General features: G+C 43.1%; 1 protein-coding gene across 1 annotated transcript; it reads left to right on the forward strand.

Annotated features, from left to right (window-relative positions):
• The first annotated feature begins 1,118 nt into the window (after positions 1-1,118).
• Positions 1,119-19,308, forward strand: RARRES1 (retinoic acid receptor responder 1). The gene is made up of 6 exons (XM_030574486.1): positions 1,119-1,514; positions 13,750-13,812; positions 14,670-14,844; positions 15,567-15,703; positions 17,649-17,711; positions 17,797-19,308. The coding sequence occupies exons 1-6, from the start codon at positions 1,290-1,292 to the stop codon at positions 17,959-17,961; spliced, it is 828 nt and encodes a 275-aa protein (XP_030430346.1). The 5' UTR covers positions 1,119-1,289; the 3' UTR covers positions 17,962-19,308.
• Positions 19,309-20,414: the final 1,106 nt, after the last annotated feature.

A 20,414-nucleotide genomic window follows, 5' to 3' on the forward strand; every position in this document is an offset into this window, starting at 1 on the left:
ACTTTTCCCTCCACTGCACCACATTCACCGGTGTTGTCCTTGGTCAGCGGCAACTCAGAGTTCAGAGGTGCTTTCACACAAATACATCTCCCAGGTCAGAGGGCAAGGAGGCACCTTGCTCGTTCCTCCAACTGCTCAGTGTTGTTTGTTGTGCCACCGTTCACTGCATCGCTCTGTTGCCAATGGCCCTGCGCCATCACCTTCTGCTGCCACCTGCCACTGTGACCTCTGCAAGTTGGTCTCTTGAGGTTCCACCCAGCTCTCAGTGATTTCAGCTGGTGGAACCTCGCTGCTAGTGCAGGTTGGGCCATCTCTTCCACAGAAACACTGTCCCACGGCAGGTCTAAGCACTTAGACCTGATTATCAGTGACTTCAGCTGCAGTGGTCACTTAACAGAACAAAAGACTATCTATGGAGCCTAATCAGCTCTGTCTTTAACCAGTGGAGAGGGGAAGGTCAAATAGTACTTGTGACTCAGGCAGACCATCAAACCCCTGTCCCTGTCCCTTGATGCCCTCAATCAGCACAGGCTAAATACAGTTCTATCACACAATAATAACAACAACATTTCATTACCCTGGCATTCAAGTGATTTGTAACCCAACCCCAGCCAAAATCTATCATTTGGGCAACACAGCTCTGTTTGCTGGATACATAGGTAGATTAGGTGTGACTGTAAATACAATCTGGTCCTGAAGCCTTTCCCCCCCACCCCCCCCCAGCCCATCACTAGCTGTCAGGGAGAGCTCATTTAGACTTTGCTTACAAATCATCATTTGAAATGAATGCACTGATATTGTCCTAAAAGACAACAGCTGTATAAGGAAGCTAGCCTATGTTCATACTTTTGAAATCTATTATACTTTTTCAGCTACACCTCTTTTATCATACACTGTATATGCTTTTAAAGTGTGTATTAATGTTCCGATTTCAATTCAAATTTCTAAACAATCACTAAATTGGCAACACCGCAGGTAACTTGTTCACAGAACTGGGGTGGGGGGTTGGGGAAATTCGGGGGTGTAGGGAAATTCCTGGGAGGAGTCAAGGGAAGGAGCTCGGGCAACAGGGGAGGGAAGGAAAGGGAGGGAGGCTGGGGGAGGGAAGAAGTCGCCACCGGAGACTCGACGGAGCCTCCTTGGTGGTGCTCGAGCGCTTCCCGGCACTGACAGCCGCGCAGGAGGGGCGGGGAGCCAGCCCTACCCTTGCTATTTGTACTGGCGCTTGCGGGCTCAGAGCAGAGCCGCCTCTGGACGCGCAGCACCTCGAGCACCCGGCAGCACTGAACATGCAGAGGCGAAGCGCAGCCCGGCTCGGCCCGCTTCTGCTCCTGCTCCTGCTGCCTGTGGCGTGGGGTGCGGGCCCCGAGCCGCCCCGAGCCGCCGGAGAGCTGCAAGTCTCCAGCCGCCTGGCCGGGCAGGCGGCCCGCGTGGCGCTGCACTATCTCAACTACCGCCTGGGGTCGCCTAGCGCGCTGCGGGCGCTGGGACAGGTCCGGAAAGCCACGGTCAAGGTAAGGGACAGCCGGGCAGCGTTCGGGTACCGCCCCGAGCATAGGGCAGCGCCCCGAGGGGGGAGTGTCTGGGTACAGCACCGAGCACAGGGCAGCATTCGAAGGGGGGAGTACGCGGGTACCGGCCCAAGCACAGGACAGCATTCGGGTACCGCATCAAGCACAGGGCAGCGCCCGGAGGGGGGAGTGTCTGGGTACAGCACCGAGCACTGGGCAGCGCCCCAAGCTGGGGAGTGTCCGGGTACCGGCCGAGCACAGGGCAGCATTCGGGTACCGCATCAAGCACAGGGCAGCGCCCGGAGGGGGGAGTGTCTGGGTACAGCACCGAGCACAGGACAGCGTTCAGGTACCACCCGGAGCACAGGCAGGGCTGGCTCCAGGCCCCAACATGCCATGCGTGTGCTTGGGGTGGCATGCCGCGGGGGGGGCGCTCTGCCAGTTGCTGGGAGGGCGGTCCACCGCCTGCGGGAGGTCCACCAGAGCCGCGGGACTGGGGACCAGCAAAGTGCCCCCTGCGGCATGCTGCCATGCTTGGGGCAGCGAAATGTCTAGAGCCGCTCCTGAGCACAGGCAGCGCTCCGAGGGGGAAGTGTCTGGGTACAGCACCAAGCTGGGGAGTGCCCGGGTACCGGCCCGAGCACAGGGCAGCGTTCGAAGGGGGGAGTACCTGGGTACTGGCCCAAGCACAGGGCAGCATTAGGGTACTGCATCAAGCACAGGGCAGTTCCCCGAGGGGGAAGTGTCTGGGTACCACCCCGAGCACAGGGCAGCACTCCAAGGGGGGAGTGTCTGGGTACCACACTGAGCACAGGGCAGAGCTCTGAGCTGGGGAGTGCCTGGGTACTGCACCAAGGAAAGGGTAATGCACCAAACCCACTGGTGCCCAGGTACCGCACCGAACAAAGGGCAATGCCTGGAACGTGCTGGTGCCTGGGGCAATGCCCAGCCCCAGAGCCCACTTGTTCCCTGGTAACACACAGAGCAAAGGGCATTGTGGAGTGTGCTGGTGCTCGAGGTAACGCACAGAACAAAAGGCAATGTCCCAACCCACTTGTTCTCTGGTAACACACAGAGCAAAGGGCATTGCACTGAGTGTGTGGTACCGGGATAATGCACACAGCCAAGAGTAATACACTGAGCCTGCCTGCAAATAGCACAATGCACAAGTTTCAGACTCTGACACCTCAGCCCTTTTCTGGGGAGACGATGGAGAAAGACTTGGATTTAGTGTTCTTGTGTGTCAGGGGCTGGATGGTGTAAAAGATACAAGCAAAGGGAGACAGCAGGGCTGGAGGAACCATTTCCAAAGGAAAGGAGAAAGATGGATTGTGAGAGGGACCAATATACCCCCCTCAAATGTGCCCACTAGTGCTCCCAAGCAGCAAATCTTCTAATAAATTATGAATTACACTCCTGACCACGGGCTCCTGAACGAGCTACTAGAATAGCAGCCATTTCCCAAATGGTCAGTGCTTGCCCCAGAAGCTCTTTGATAACCAGTACATACAGAATTAAACTGTTCATCAACTCTCTGTGACCAAACCAGCCCAGAAAAACAAAGGCAGGCGGTCTGTACTACACACTTCATTAAAACAGCTCTTAAAATGCCCCGGTCACTAGTGAAATAGTCTATTTGTCATGGCAACTGTGAATCAGATTTAGCAGACCTCATGCTAATTTTTATGCTCACACTTCATTTTCAACAAAAAAGTACCTAAACTGCTTCCAAACTCTGTGTTGCCAAAGAATTTTCTGCTGAAAAGTACAGTGGCCTCTTTTGTTGCCTTAATCTTCAGCTTGAAAACATAGAGTGCCAAGGCTGCTAAATGAGTAACCTCACTGGCAGAAAGGGTTTACACTGTATATATATTGGAATTGGAAAAGGTTCTGAAAAGGGCAACAAAAATGATTAGTGGTATGGAACGGCTTCCGTATGAGGAGAGGTTGGTAAGACTGGGACTTTTCAACTTAGAAAAGAGACGGCTAAGGGGAGATATGACTGAGGTCTATAATATCTTGACTTGTGTAGAGGAAGTAGATAAGGAAGTGTTGTTTACTGCTTCTCATAACACAAGAACTAGGGGTCACCAAATGAAATTAATAGGCAGCAGGTTTAAAACAAATAAAAGGAAGTATTTCTTCACACAGTGCACAGTCAACCAGCCAGAGGATGTTGTGAAGGCCAAGACCATAACAGGGTTCAAAAAAGAACTAGATAAATTCACGGAGGATAGATCCATCAATAGCTATTAGCCAGGATGGGCAGGAATGGTGTCTCTAGCCTCTGTTTGCCAGAAGCTGGGAATGAGCGACATCAGCACTTGATGATTATCTGTTCTGTTCATTCCCTCTGGGGCACCTGGCATTGGCCACTATCAGAAGACAGGATAGTGGGCTAGACAGACCTTTGGTCTGACCCAGTAGGGCCATTCTTATGTTCTTGTGTGTATGTGATTGTAATATCTTTTGCTATGACTGCAAGAGAGAAAAATCATCTACTTCCTTAAATTTGTACAGTTTAGATTATATTTTGGATTAAATTAACAATTTCAGTGTCCTGCAAGAGAATAAAATGTGCAGCAAAGGAGAACACCTATTGCCCTATGGCCATTAATCGTACTGAAATCAGTAGTGTCTGATAGAAATGGGCATAGCCCTTGAGGGTGCTTTTACATTCTAGCATGTTATTGGCTAACCAAGAAATCTAGGTCAGTGCTTCCAGCCTTAGCTCTTATTTCTCCATATATGTTAAATAGATATTACCTTGGTGTCAGCCTCTTCTGGAACATACATAAAATGACATTTTGGACACAATGAAAGTTCTATGCTTAAAGCGAGTGGAAGGCAAGCAGAGTGACTCTTCAGTGTAACATGTTTGTGCCTTGAAAGGAATCTGAAGTCATGAGGTAGGGATGTGGTAGGATTTAAAATAATCTGAAATTAAATTGGTGCTGTTTCTTGGTAGCTTTCAAGACTTTGTAAATAGGCTGGGACAATCCTCGAGCTATCCTAGCTCAAAACACTAACTGTCCTATGTGCCTTACCTTTTTACCTCTTGATGCTGTTTCTTAGTTGCCAATCACAAAACAGACAGACCTAAGAGAGCCTGAAGACAGCTTAAAGGTTCTAGCTCTGGGACTTTGTCGAAAACAAGGTTTTGAAATTGACAGAGTTTGATCTGAGGCCTCTATGTTGAGGGAAACCAGTGCTTTGAAAACACAGGTATGTTTTATTCCCCTCGGTGGGTCATCTTTTCCTTCCCAGAGGCTGGCCATAGCCTGAATCACTTCAGGTTTAAAATTCTGCCCTCATAACCCAACATATCAGGTACAACACCGAAGCAATACCCAAAAAACTGACACTCAGGAGCAGCTTTGAGTGAATTTTACAGAGAGTCACACTAGCCCGCCTGTCCAGAGAAAAATAAATTAATAAGGAGTCATGTAAACAGGGCTAAATAATCTCCATTCTAATACACTTAGTTAAATTACCTCCCTGCTTCTTTAGATAGCAATATTTGTAACAGAATTTGATATGGATACACTAAGGGCTTGTCAACATTACCCACTGGATCGACGAGCAGCGATTGATCCAGCGGGGGTCAATTTATCACATCTAGTCTAGACACGATAAATCGACTGCCAAGTGCTCTCCTGTCGACTCTGGAGGACTGGGGCAGGCGGAGTCAATGGGAGAGCGTCAGCTGTTGACTTCCACAGTGAAGACACTGCGGTAAGTGGATCTAAATATGTCGACTTCAGCTATGTTATTCACATAGCTGAAGTTGCATAACTTAGATCCATTTCCCCCACCTGCAGTGTAGACCAGGCCTAAGTATATGTTATGAATTAATTGATTTCCTACTTAAAAACCTTGAAATCTTAACTCTCTTTCATTTTGTACTCCTTGCTTAAACAAACACTTAAGTAGTTTATGTCCAAAATATAGTAGAAAAAAGTTTTATAAAACCTATTATTAGATCCCATCCCATAATTTTAGAAGATATATTTGAATGGGAAAAGGGAAACTGACAACAAAGGTAAAATTTCCTAATCTTTTGACCAAGCAGCAGCACTTGCTCAAATTCCAATGTCATGCATTATTAGAGTGTATCGTTCTAGAGGTTGAGCTCTCTCTTTAGAAATTTATCTGATGCTGAACAGTATAATTTCCTGTGTTAGAAATCTTTACTCTAAATGAAAGACAACAGAAGGAAAGTTAACTCTTTAGGGACTACAAAGAAATATACATTTCCTGGCCCAAGGTGAACAAGTGTTTTTAAAATTTTCTTATAAGAATGATGATCATTGTGTACGACTGATACTTTGTTTTAATTAAATCACTCTGGGCCTGATCCAGAGCCCACTGAAGTCAATGCAAAGATTGGGGGAAAACCTGGGGCCAGTATTGTGCCCCTCTTACTTTTTGTTCCCATAGTTGCTGCTGCCATTACCGCTGGATGCTCCTTCCCAGCTGGGAGCCGTGGGAGCAGCGTGACAGAGCCAGGAGTAACAGTTGCTGGCTCTCCCCACAGCCCAGCAGAACATTTGACATCTCAGTTAGTTTGCAGGGATAATGATAGGGCTACCAGGTGTATGAGTGTCACTCAAGGTGCATGATACTTCGCAGTCCTGTCTAGAACCTTTCTAAAGTAGCTATTCTAGTGTACTGACAACTGAAAATCTATCATGGGAGTTGGATGAAGTTTATCCTAACAATTAGCTAAATATCCCTCAGCCCAGACATTCAGCAGAGAAATGTCAACATAGCCCATTAAATTATTTTCTTTCCTGTTCTGAAATCCTCCGGACACTTCCTGGTTGGCTGACAATAACCCAGCATACATTAGTTGATGTCCTATATACTAGAGGTCTCATTTTGACCCATAGACATGGAGTCATGTAATGCATTCTAGGATATCAGCAGCTAACCTTGAAGTGAGAGTGAAAGTGAAGACAGTGAAAATCTTTCCACAGAAGGCAGGAAAGGAAGAATTTTAAACAGGCTAGTTAAAATAAAAACTTATTTCTGTGCCAGATGCTGCCCCCCTTGTGTAGATAGGGAAATCTTTCAACATATCTTTCTGTACTTAAGTCAGTTTGTACTTTAGCTTTGCAGCTCAGCCCTGAAAATTTTTTAAATACCCATGTACCAGATGGTGTAGTTACAAATAAGGAGACTACATCCATTTCAAGAAGCACTTAATTCTATACTTACATGATAACAGATATATACAAAATTATGATAGATTTTATTTCCTTCATTAATATTTATTTTAAAAAAATAAAATGAAACTACTGCAGTGTTTTGTCATGAAATTTGATTGTCATTCTTAAAGTTCTCTCAGCAATAATAATAAAATGAAAATGTTTCTCAAGAGGCAGAAAGGGATGAGGCCACCATTAAGGATAAGCATCATGGAAAGAAAAACCCAGCGTTTATTACATGGCTTCGGACATTTCTGATAGGGAAGTTTGGGATTAACTACACAGTGGCTACTGCAAGTATTTTAAGCCTTAAATCCCCGACGCTGGACTTAATAGCATGGGGGCAGACTGCTGCATTGACTTTAATAAGGCTCCCCAAGGGTTCAGAAGTCCCCCCCCACTCACTGTCAATGGCAGTCTCAAACCCACATTTCTTCCATTATAAAAGTGTTACAATCCCCTTGGTGGTAATTATTTCATGTTATCTGTATTAACACAGGATCTTAAAATGCTTTTTTCTGCTATGCAATATATGGAAATAATTCCCTGTGTCCCTTTAAGGCTAAATTGCAAGCTGACAGAGGGACCATCTCTCCTTGGTGCTGAGTACCTCACTGGGTGCACAGTTCCTCACAATATTGGGTCTTGGTTTCTATGCCACAAACACATAACACCTTCATAAAACTCCAGGCAGCTACTTTGTTACTATACTAAGAATGCCTGTTCATTTAATAGCCTTTGTCATTTTGACTTGACAGTTGAGTAGATCAAAAGAACAACACGTTTTTAGCCAGGGCTCAAAGTGGAAGGGAAAAAGAAAAAAAAAAGGCAGATTATGAGGGTCAGCATTCAGTCTCCCTACCCTCCCCAAAGTGATCTGAGGCCAAACTCTCCTGTTTGTACAGGTAAGGTATTTTAAAGTTGTGCAAGTGGCTTATCCACTGTCGCCTCTTATCTGGAATATATAACCAAGTGTATATACAGAGAGCAGGTGACAGGCCCACAGCTTTCTCTCCTAGTAAACTTTTACAAACATTTGGTAGTAATAGCTCCCTGGAGAAACGTGTGTGTGTGTGTGTGTGTGTGTGTGTGTGTAGCCAAGTTTGGATATGCACATCTGCTCAATGTTCTAACCTCTAACACTGTACAAACAGCCAGAATTCTTTTCGCTGTTCACTTGGAGAGGATCTCATGCAAAACAAATGTAAGATTAACAAATTGTAGCAATTTTTCTTATCATACAGTAATTACCCTTTCATTTAAACACACACATTTGGTAAACAACTAGCACTCTCAAATAAAATACTTAGGCACTGCAATATAGACAACTCCTTAAGGGAGAATCTGTATGACAACATCCAAATGGATTTTTTTGGTTTGATTTTCTTATAACTGATTTTATCAAAGAAAAATGTGCAAACATCCCAGTCATTTAACTGATGCAAAATATTAATTTACAAACAAAAGACTTCAACAGATAAATAATTCATTTATAAACACCTTTTACTTGTATATGTTCATTAGCTCCCAAACCACTCAAACTCCTTGCTTGCAAAAAATTAAAAATACAAAAGTTGGTGGGAAGATAAGTGATTGACTAGCAAAGAAAGGAGCAGATCCTGCAAATACTTATTATCAGGCTTAGTGCTTACTACTTTGAGTGGTACAATGGAACTATTCATGATAGTGTTTTTCAGAATTTGACCCTAACATATTAGTTTCTGTGCAACTTGAGTGCACTTTGTACCAGGATATTCTGACAACATCAGAATGAAAGTTGTTAGTTGAAGTGTTTCTGTAAAGATCCACTGAGGAATCTTACTGAACCATTTCAGTCAGCAATCATCATCATGAACGACTGAAATGTTAAACCATAGTGACAAGATTTGCAGATCTGAAAAATGCCACATTTCAAATTTGCATGCTCAGACATAAGTGCTAGAAGTAGGGGTGCTGCAGCACCATCGGCTTGAAGTAGTTTCCATCCTATACAGGGTTTACAGTTTGGTTCAATGGCTCTTAGTACCCCCATATCATAACCTTAGTCCCAGATCTGGACCTTAGCGTCCAAAATATGGGGGTTAGCATGAAAACCTCGAAGCTTAGCTACCAGCTTGGACCTGGTACTTGCTGCCACCACCCAAAAAATTAGAGTGTTTTGGGGCACTCTGGTCCCCCTGAAAAACCTTCCCTGGGGACCCCAAGACCCAAATCCCTTGAGTCTCACAACAAAGGGAAATAATCCTTTTTCCCTTCCCCCCTCCAGGTGCTCCTGGAGAGATACACAGACACAAGCTCTGTGAAACTACACAGAGTGACTCCCCCTCTCTGTTCCCAATCCTGGAAACAAAAAGAACTTTCCTATTCCCCAGAGGGAATGCAAAATCAGGCTAGCAAATCCAACGCACACAGATTTCCCCTGATTTCTTCCTCCCACCAATTCCCTGGTGAGTACAGACTCAATTTCCCTGAAGTAAAGAAAAACTCCAACAGGTCTTAAAAGAAAGCTTTATATAAAAAAAAGAAAGAAAAAATACAAATGGTCTCTCTGTATTAAGATGACGAATACAGGGTCAATTGCTTAAAAGAATATTGAATAAACAGCCTTATTCAAAAAGAATACAAATCAAAGCACTCCAGCACTTATATTCATGCAAATACCAAAGAAAAGAAACCATATAACTTACTATCTGATCTCTTTGTCCTTACACTTAGAAACAGAAGATTAGAAAGTAGAAACTACTCCTCCAAAGCTCAGAGAAAGCAGGCAGCCAGAAAACAAAGACTCAGACACAAACTTCCCTCCACCCAAAGTTGAAAAAATCCGGTTTCCTGATTGGTCCTCTGGTCAGGTGCTTCAGGTGAAAGAGACATTAACCCTTAGCTATCTGTTTATGACACCCCACTATACAAATTGTTCCAGCACCTCTGTGCTCAGATTTTCCAGTTTCCAAAAGTCTCCTGAACCTGTCTGCTAACTGTGGTGTCATTGGTTATTTCCACTCAACAAGAATTGAACATTTTTTTTTGAGTCATAGCTTTTAGGAACTGAAACTTCTGATGAGATGTGAGGGTCTCTTACCTGCTAGCATCTTCAGGGATGACAGACTCAGTCTTCACTTGTAAATCAGTGTGTGACATGACAGACAACTAAACTGTATGTAATTAAGGGAACTCCTGTAGCCTATGTTCAAAAATACCACCCTTATCTTTCCAGCACTGATCTGAAGAGGTGAGTTTCATTCTTTTTAATCTAGACCAGTGGTCCCCAACCTTTTTGTGGCCAGTAGCACATTCATGTTTTCAGAAGGGTGTATCAGGTGCCAACAATTTTTGAAGGCTTATTTTGTATTTGTACATTAAATAATGCGAAAAACATATTTAATATTACATAATATATGAATCCATAAGATAAAAAGGTAATTTTACAAGTAAAAGGTATTAATTACATTATTTGGCAATTACTCTTTTACCTTACCATGTGAATTTGCTCTTTATCTACCTGTAAGAAAAATTAAGGAGTTTTTACAAAATAAATATCATAAGCAGTTTTCATCTTATTTATCTTAAAAAAGTAAAACATTGTTGAACTGCTGGTCCAAAGATATTTATTATTCTTACTTCAACATAGAATGAAGCCTGCAGCCCCAGATTTCTCTGTTCCGGCAGGCGCGGGACCGCGGTTTCTCTCCGGCTTAAGCCGTGGCCCCGTGCCTACCGAGGACTGACAACACCGGCGCCCTCAGGCTCCAGCCCCGGATTTCTCTATCCCCAGCAGGTGCAGGGCTGCAGCTTCTCTCTGGCTTACGCCGCAGCCCCGCGCCTGCCAGGGACCGAGAACACCGGTGCCCGAAGCCTGCAGCCCCAGAGTTCTCTGTCCCCGGAGAGAAGCCATGGCCCGGCGCCCTCAGCCTGCAGCCCCAGAGAAGCAGAAGAGTAACCGCAGCCCCGTGCCTGCCAGGCACAGAGAATGCCGGCGCCTGCAGCCTTAGAGAAGCAGGAGAGAAGTAGCAGCCCCATGCCTGCCAGGGACAGAGAATGCCAGCGCCTGCAGCCCTAGGCCTGGTCCACACTACGCTGTTAAACCGATTTTAACACCGTTAAATCGATTTAACGCTGTACCCGTCCACACTACAATGCACTTTAAATCGATTGAAAGGGCTCTTAAAATTGATTTCTGTACTGCTCCCCAACGAGAGGAGTAACGCTAAAATCGATATTAACATATCGATTTAGGCTTAGTGTGGCCGCAAATCAAAGTTACTGGCCGGATAGTTATAGTGATAGCTACCCACAGTGCAATGCTCCAGAAATCGATGCTAGCCTTGGACCATGGACGCACACCGCCGAATTAATGTGCCTAGTGTGGACGCGTGCAATCGACTTTATAATATCTGTTTAATAAAATCGGTTTAAGTTAATTTGAAATTATCCTGTAGTGTAGACGTACCCCTAGAGAAGCAGGAGAGAAGTAGCAGCCCCATGCCTGCCAGGGACAGAGAACGCTGGCGCCTGCAGCCTGCAGCCCCAGAGTTCTCTGTCCCCGGCAGGCGTGGGACCCTGGCTTCTCTCCCCTGCTGAGCACTAGGTGGGCCCCATGCCTGCTGGGGACAGAGAACACCGGCACCTGCAGCCCCAGAGTTCTCTGTCCCCAGCAGGGGCGGGGCTGTGGCTTCTCTCCAGCTTAAGCCGTGGCCCCGCACCTGCCGGGGACCGAGAACACTGGTGCCCGCAGGCTGCAGCCCGAGTTCTCTGTCTCCGGCAGGGTCGGGGCCGCGGCTTCGAAGCCAGAGAGGATCCGCGGCCCCGCCCCTGCCGGGGACAGAGAACTGCGCCTGCAGCCCTGGAGAAGCTGGAGAGAAGCCGCAGCCCCGCACCTGCTGGGGACAGAGAACACCGGGGCCCGCAGGTTCGGGCCCCGGAGTTCTCTGTCCCTGGCAGGTGCAGGGCTGCAGCTTCTCTCCCCTGCTGGGCACTAGGCGGGTGCACATAAATGACCCGGCGGGCGCCATGGTGCCCACAGGCACTGCGTTGGGGCCCACTGCTCTAGACTATCATCCTCTTCAGTACAGAATCTTAAACTGTACTACCCTGGCTTTAAAACATTCCTTAATATAAGCTCCACATTTTGGGATGGAATGCTGTGCCCAGTATTGTACTTCTATGCCATCTTCAGACCAGTGTTTTGGTTTTTCTAACTTTCCAGTAAAATATATAAGCTACAGGATACATGCTCTGAATTAATTCTGGAGACTACACGCAGCCAGGCAGAATGATTCGTGGACATACTTGCATGTTTTTTCATCACCTCTCTGAGGCCCAGATCCTGCAAAGACTTACTTATACATGCGCTTAATCTTATGCACCGTGAGTAGAATCCAGTTGAAGTCAATGAGACTATTCGTGGTTGCATAAAGTTAAGCACATACACAAGTCATTGCAGAACTGCTACAAAGACAGCTCTTAGGTTGTATGCACTTTCAGAATGAATCAGCTGATGTCCCTCTAACAGTGGTTTTGGAAGGTTTCTGCCTTTATCTTTGTCAAACGTCCTTTTTTACTTACCTATCATAGGAAAAACCACAATCAAATGGAAATTTGGGTTACTTTTTAGACAACATTATTTCTGACAGAGTGAAGGAAGTAGTCTTTGCACACTCTACTTTGCTACTCTGTGATAACAGCATTATCAGTAATAATTAATTATTCAGAGTGGACTCACACTAATTTGGCATTCAGTATAATGAGGAGGGAAGAATCTTCTGTCCAGTGGGCCTTGATCATCACTTCTTCCTGACAGAGATCCATCTGAAAGTCAGCTGAGGAAGAACTCACCTGGTTTCTGGGTCATTGGGAATCCAGCGCCCACATATGACTGTGCCCTGGGAACAGAATAGATGAAGGCAGACACAAAGTTGAAATTGGTTTCCATGGCCCTTCAGAATAAGCAGCAGAGTCTATGACTGTGTAGGTTAGCAGAAACATTTACAGACTTGCGGGGTCTTTGCAGACTTGAAGCTGCAGAGTCTTTGGGTTGGATACAGTCTTTAGTATTAATATTGTTCTGTAACAAATGCATATACATATTTGTGCTCCCCTGACTGCATTTGGTTTCCATTGCTTGTAGCTGGTACTAAAGTAGAACCTGTTTTCATAGTAGCTGTGGTGCTACTATTAAGTTTTGCTTTTAATAGATTGAACAAATTGAATGGAGAAAGAGCAGCAGAATTGAGTTTTACAATGTGCTGGTTTTTGAAGCTGGCTTAGTTGGCACAATTTTGCTTCGAGTAGAAATGGGGCATAACTAAATTTCTGAAGCACCTAGGGAAACTCAAACATCTTTCTAAAAATATATGCACCAAATTACACCCCTTTCAATTGGTGGTAAAGCCAAGCTAGTTCAAGCTCCTTGTTTTTTAAAAAAAATGGATCTTATGAACAGTTTCTGGGCATTAGTGTTAGTAATGTAGATGGTGCCTTTCTCTGTAATGCTTTGTATCCAAATCTGTGAAAGAGTTAGGCATGGTAGAGTAGTTATTGTTTGAGCGCATAAAACAGCCATTTATGGATCAGCTCCTGTTGCTATTGAAGGTAATGGGACTCTTTCCATTTCCATTCCTGGGAGCTGGATCAGGCCCTGTGTGCTTATTCATAGCCTTGGACAGTATAAAACTGGTTTTAATAAGAACAGGAATAGTCAATAGGACACTAAGGTTATCCCCTCATCTTTTCAAATAGTACCATGCGATCTTTAATTTCAGATTGGACAGCCAAAGCAAGGCAAAAGTGACCCCAGAGACCACCTCTAATAATGCATCTCTGTCTTGTCCCTAATATCACACTGTAATGCCTACACTGGATACAAGGGAAAGCCACAGCATGGGTTTCCGTGATATCACCTGAATACTGTATTTAGCAATAATCAGTAAATATTTTAATGATAACCTTCCTATGCAGCCAGAACAATATGTGCTAAAATACAATCTGAACTTCCCCTTTTAGAAAGATCTTGTTTCTCTCACTTTCAGACTATCCCAGGAATTGGACATAAGTACTACCTGCAGTTCACTACAGAAGACTACAAAAGCAGCGTAAGTTTGTAATGTAAGATGGTCCTTCCTACACAAAGTACAATACTTACCCCTAAAAACACAGGTCATTTCAATGCTTTTTTAAGTGGATCCTTCATAGAGTTTATTTTGCTCAATGCCTGAGGAGGATAATCCTGACCTGGAGCTATATTGTCCCATCAAGCTTTTAAGTCAAACTTCCTACTTATGTCAAAATCAATGGCACAGTATGGCCCTCATTATCCAAATGGATCTCCTGTGGTGTCCACACTCCAAAATTTGAATAAGCACTTGATAAATTTGTTGAAATTATAACCCTCACTGCACTTACACTCTACTGGGGATTTATCATTACCGATTTCACCATATGCATCTGGGTTTCCATTACAGGCAGATCTGCTACATACAGAATGATTTTTAAAATGAATCCCTAGCTCTTTTCTGAATAAAGTCCATATTTATTATACATGAAAACTTGTCCAAGAGACCTCTCTTATCAGTTAATCTCCTGTCCTGAGAGAGACTATCCCAAAGTATCCTTAAGTGAACCATGGACAGCTCTCCTCCCCTGTACTAGAAGACCAGCTCTGTTAAGCAACTTAATTTTTGTCTGTTGCTCAGGATGGGTCTGACTGTTATTTTTTCTGAACACTGTTTACTTCAAGAGATGCAAAAGCAATAACTGACAAATCATAGGTGTTTGCCCCAATCCTCCTAACCCTATACAAATCCTATATAGTTTCACATAACGGGCCTACTATATATGCTGTGCCTCCAAGATTAACACAATGGAGTTTTTTTGTTTTGTTTTTAAAACATGGTGCATGCACATAAAGACATGGAGTGAAATATAATCGCTTTGATATTTATGTTTTTAGCAAAACGTTGGGACCTGCCTTGCTACAGTGCTCTACCTGAAGAGGAAACCTCGACCTGCTGTTAATATTAACTGCACATATACCAAAGATCAGAAGCAAACCCGAGAAGATGACTACAGCTTTTACAAAAAATTGAGGCAACAAACCAAACCAATCACTGGAAATGATATTCCTGGTACATTCCCTTTCAGTCATTATTTTAAATTTTGTGCTAAGCAGTTTTTGTAACCACTACAAAACCAAGCAAATATGCACAAACATCTTTTAAAGATGTTTATTTTGACAATAGCAGCTTTAAAACAAAGAGCTTTAAAAAAAGGGGCCAACATTCCTGAAGATTCCCGAAAAAATGTTCTGGGCTTTGCAGGATGAAGACAACATGATGGACTAGAGATATCTGTATGATTAGACGACAAATAATTCTGTGCAAAATTCTGCAATGAAAGACCCACTCTTTTAACTGTTTTTAGGGAAATCATACAGTATTAACAAGTGTGTCTTTTAGGCCACTGGTGTTCCCTCAACTGAGAGGAGGCACATAGGGGACTGACTAGCGGAATATTTGCATACTGGAAATAGTGTGATAATGTGCCTCAGTCATTCATCCACTCTGGATAGGCTTATAATAACACTGTCATCATGGAGATTGGGTTTCCCATTTCACTCTTCATTGTGGGGACCCAGTGGATAGTGTTGCTTGCTAAACTCAGTTCCATCAGGGTCAGCCCAGGCTTTTGTATTTCTGTAACTACAATAGTTCATTACCCTCCCCATTCAATATTGCAACACAGACTTTGAGGAAACAGTAATCCAATGTCAGTGCAAAAGTGGTTTCTTGTGTACTTGATGTAAAAGCAGAATTATTTTTACATCACTGTCTTTTACTTCCCCTTTCAGACAGCTATGGACATATTGAACCAGCCTTGGAGCCCGCCTGGGCTTTGGCAGTTGCTGGCAGCAGTTACCTAATGTGGGAAAAGTCAACAGAGAACTTAGGCTATTTCATGGCGCAAGTCAAGAATGTGAAGCAGTGGGTAAGTGAAGCTGAAATTAAATCTGCATTACCAGGTTAATACATCATCTCACAATAAGCAATACACAATAAACCAGCAATCAGCAGCTCATAGTCACTGTCAAATATCCGATTCATACAAGATCTCAGTATCCGAAGTGCAAGTATTTCAATCAACAATGACTTATTTTGTCCAGGAATTTATGCAAAAAATGTTGGTACAAAGTGTGAGCCAAATCCTGCTTGTCTCACTTATGCAAGTACCTCCACTGATTTCCATAGGACTAAACATGAGAGTGAAGATTTGACCCCATGTTACTATAATATACTGACTTTATACCAGGGCCAGATTTTCAGAAGAAAAGTTTGATATTCAAACTATGGGAAGATGAAAGATCCTTTTCTCAGTGGCACCCTACAGTAGTTGATGAGGTAGGATTCTTGAACCTGGGGTAAGTCTTCATTGCCTAGTTAACTCAAGTGAACAGCATCCAGCTCTGAGCATCTTGGGTTCATGTAGCCCAGGTGTGATCAGCCAAACTGCAAAGCCATATCCAAGTTACTGTGTCCTCACTGGTGCTGCGCTCCCTGTATATATCACTAGGAGTTCTTGGGGCACGTCCCATGCTTCTTTGTGCTGAAGTAAGCTGAGCTGCCATGGTTCTTTCCCAGTGAATTGTGGGAGAAACTGTCATTCCTTCTGGTTACATGAGAGAAATTGTGGGCATGCACTGGAGGACTTTCAGCATCGGAGTGATTTAGCTGATGTTGTCATAATTTCAAAGTGATTTTCCTAGCTCAAGCGAAAGCAGCATCTGAGCTTTAACTGACAGCCTCAGCAGGGCCAGCTAGCTCAGGCTGAAAACACACCATTACACTTGAGTGAGAGGGTTTTATGTGTGGATGGAGAGGAGTTAGAGGCAAACCCCATGTTAACTCTGTAGTGAAGACATACCCTTCAGCATTTATGGCCATATTTAGCCATTTCAATAAGTGGTATTTGGTGCCTACAGCTCCAGAGGTGATCCTGGCAATTACAGAACAGTAAACCTAACAGTAAGCTTAACTCCAGTACCAGGCAAATTGGTTGATACTATAGTAAAGAACAGAATTATCAGACACGTTTATTGGGGAGGAGTCAACACAGCTTTTGTAAAGGGAAATCATGCCTCACCAATCTATTAGGATTCTTTGAGAGTGTCAGTAAACGTGGACAAGAGTGACCCAGTGGATGCAGTGTACTTGGACTTTCAGAAAGCCTTTGAGAAGGTCCCTCACAAAAGGCTCTTAAGGTAAGCAGTCACGGGATAAGAGGAAAGTTCCTCTCATGAATTGGTAACTGGTTAAAAGAAAGGAAATGAAGGGTAGGAATAAATGGTCAGTTTTCAGAATGGGGAGAGGTAAATAGTAGTGTCCCCCAGAGATCTGTACTGGGTCCAGTGCTGTTCAACATATTCAAAAATGATGTGGAAAAAGGGGTAAATAGTGAGATAGCAAAATTTGCAGAACATACAAAATTGCTCATAGTTAAGTCCAGAGCAGACTGTGAAGAGTTACAAAAGGATCTCACAAGATGGGATCTAAATTAGCTTTTACCATGCAAGAAACAGATCTTGGAATTGTGGATAGTTTTCTGAAAAATCCGCTGAATGTGCAGCAGCAAGCAAAAAAGCTAACTGAATGTTTGGAACCATTAGGAAAAGGATAGACAATAAAACAGAAAATATCATAATGCCACTATATAAATCCATGGTATGCCCACACCTTGAATACTGCATACAGTTCTGATTGCCTCATCTCAGAAGAGATACAGAGAAGGGCAACATAATTATTAAGTGTATGGAATCAAAAAGCTACAGCATGTACTAAATATCCAGCTGGCCTTACTAATGGTACGAGGAAGAATTGCTTCTGAATATTAGTCTAATTTTGAGTGACCCTCTTCATTGTCTTTTGTGTGCATCCAGATAACTAAAGATGATTCGATTGACTTTGACTACTTGGTTATACTACATGAAATTCCAACTCAGGTACAAAAACACATATTGTCTGAAATCTCTTTTCATCAACAAAAAAGGCAATGTAGAGATAACCTTGATTTTCTCTGCTCTCCAGGAAATGATTTCATGCCACCTCCGTGTCATTTGGACTCCTGGACATCCCCTCAAAGTGAAGTACTTCTGCTTGTCAGAGAATCAGCAGTCAGAATCTGAAGAAGGGTCTGGAACAGAATCTGGGTCTACCAATGGAATTTTCAATGAGGAAGAAGCAAATTTTTAAAAAGATTAATGATGGCTTTTATATAAAGATTTGAAATGGAAAAAAATCTTGCATTAATAGTTCCAATCGGTATTGTGATAACTCTTCTACACAAATTGTATTGCAATGAATTTGAAGCCTTTTAACTAGTCATCTTTCACCAAAAATAAATCTCTGTAGAATTTCTTATATGAAAGAAATCACACATTCTATATATCTACCTAAAAATGTTCCTATAAAATATATACACACACCCTTGATTTTATGTCACTAAGTTACTTAGCTGTAACTCAGAATATGAACAAAGTTAATATATAGGATAAAAGTCTTGAGAAAAGTATTAATTTGTTCAAGGAATTCTTAGGGGTCACTTCTAGCTTTGTATCTGTCACCAATCTCAATTTTTATGGAAAAAGGCAGTGCACGTACACTTTCAGGAAATGAATAGTCCATTGCATCAGGTGGGTGAATTTCAGCTGTTCATAGGTTTGTGAGGCAGCTGTCCTCTCAGGGAGAAAGAACAGAAGGGACCAAAACATTCTAACAAAGTAGCAAAGCTTTGAAAATACATACTTCGTTGAATCTGGGCTTACTTATTGAAATACTATTATTTAATTTACCCCCATCTCCATACAGCCTGAGCTTGATGACTCTGATTAAAATATTTGACTGGGAGAATTTAGCCAATAACGTAGACCATAGAAGTGCACCTATTGCAAGGCATTCCCTTAACTTGTTATAAGTAAAAATGCTGTTTTCCTTGCTCTTAACGACAATCTCAGCTAGATTGGTGTAGATTTAAGTGTGGGAGGTGAGGGGACACTCCACTTGCCCTAAACCTAGAACACACAGCTTAGGGCAAGGAATTTTGAGTGAAAAAACTATGAATGTTCTTACAAAAAGGACTTTAATATGTTTGGGATCGGGCAAAAAGGCAGCAGTAGGACAGAGAGTCTGGGAGTACTAGCTGGGTAACTAGAAAATAGCTGTGTTTTGCTGGAGCCCTGCTGTGGGGCTACATCTACACAAGGCTTGTTCTGTTCTATCCATCCTTGTTCAAGGTAATAACAGGAACTCTGTGCATATTGTAAACAAAAATAGACTAGGAATGATCATCCTAGGTCTTTGTCCTCATTTTTCTTCTGACAAATTTGTACTTCTAGCAAATTGTTCTAGGCTGTCTGAATGCTGAGGAAGATGACACTACATCAGTTTTTGCTCTGTCCATATTTTCACAGTTGCCTTCGTAGCCATGTGGGCTGGAAACTTTTTTTTGTTTTAAATGGAGCACGATGTTGGGTCAAGTAGCTTATGCACTAAAAATGTTGTGGTCACAGAACAATAAAGTACATCAGGTTTTTCTTCTTAGCTTGTGTTTATTTTAATTTGTGATAGAGAATGTTTTCTCTACCTTGCCTGTTGCTCTTTCCAGAAGTGCTGCCTAGGCTGGTCTGCAGCCTGTAATGGGCATGGCTTTGGAACCAATGCCCACAATGGAGATTGCTTGGAGTTGCTGAGGATAAGGAATGAATCAGCAGTGCCATGCAAAAATAAAACACAATTTCCTCCAAATGTAATGGTATTTATTTTACTGTTGATATAAGTTAAAAGCTAACATAATATTTCTGTTCAAAAATTTAAAAAAATTTAGTAGACAAATATTTTTCTTATGGAGATGGAAAACTAATGGTTACTATCCAAACAGAAGACAAGGGAGTGGTCTGAACGGTTACCTAAACGCCTTACACAGAGTGTGTTACCACGTTAGGGATCCAACAAAACCTGTGCAAGACACCATCCTTGTTAGGTAACCTCTTGTCTTAAAAGAAACTTCTCCCACCAAACAACCCAGAAATGTATAGGGTCTGATTCTCATTCACTCATGTAGGTTTATATTGGTGTAAGTCCACTAACATGGAATTTCTCCAATTAACACTAGTGTGAGATCAGAATTAGGGCCTAAATGTTGAGTTATTCTAAGGCCACTTATACTGAGCAACCAGCTTTTGTCAGTCCCTTCAGTAACCACATAACACTGTATCCCTGTAGAGGGATTTTTAGCCTAAATTCAAGAAACACTTGTGACCTTTAGATTGATAAATCTGTGTCTATGTAAGCTATTTGTTAAAAAAAAAGTGATCCTCTGATAAGAGGACAAAATGAGGGCCACAAATATGTGGGGAAAAAGTGACAATCACCCAGTGTTTACTTTCTCAAATATACTCATTACTTTTTTGAGGGGGTTTATCTGTTTGTGGCAAAGGAAGTTCCTGCTAGAACATTTATTTTACTTGATTAAAAAAGAATAAGCAATATGTGGGGCATTTTTAAAGGCCAAATCCAGTTGATCTTGTTCATAGGAGTACTCCAGGTAAGACTAGCTACATACATGAGCAGGGCAAGCAGGATTTGATCCTATGAGGTTTAGTGTGCATGGAGATAGATGCATCTATTTTGTGTCTATGTGCACCTTG

This window comes from Gopherus evgoodei, chromosome 9 (assembly GCF_007399415.2).
Source record: "Gopherus evgoodei ecotype Sinaloan lineage chromosome 9, rGopEvg1_v1.p, whole genome shotgun sequence".
Lineage (NCBI taxonomy): Eukaryota > Metazoa > Chordata > Testudines > Testudinidae > Gopherus > Gopherus evgoodei.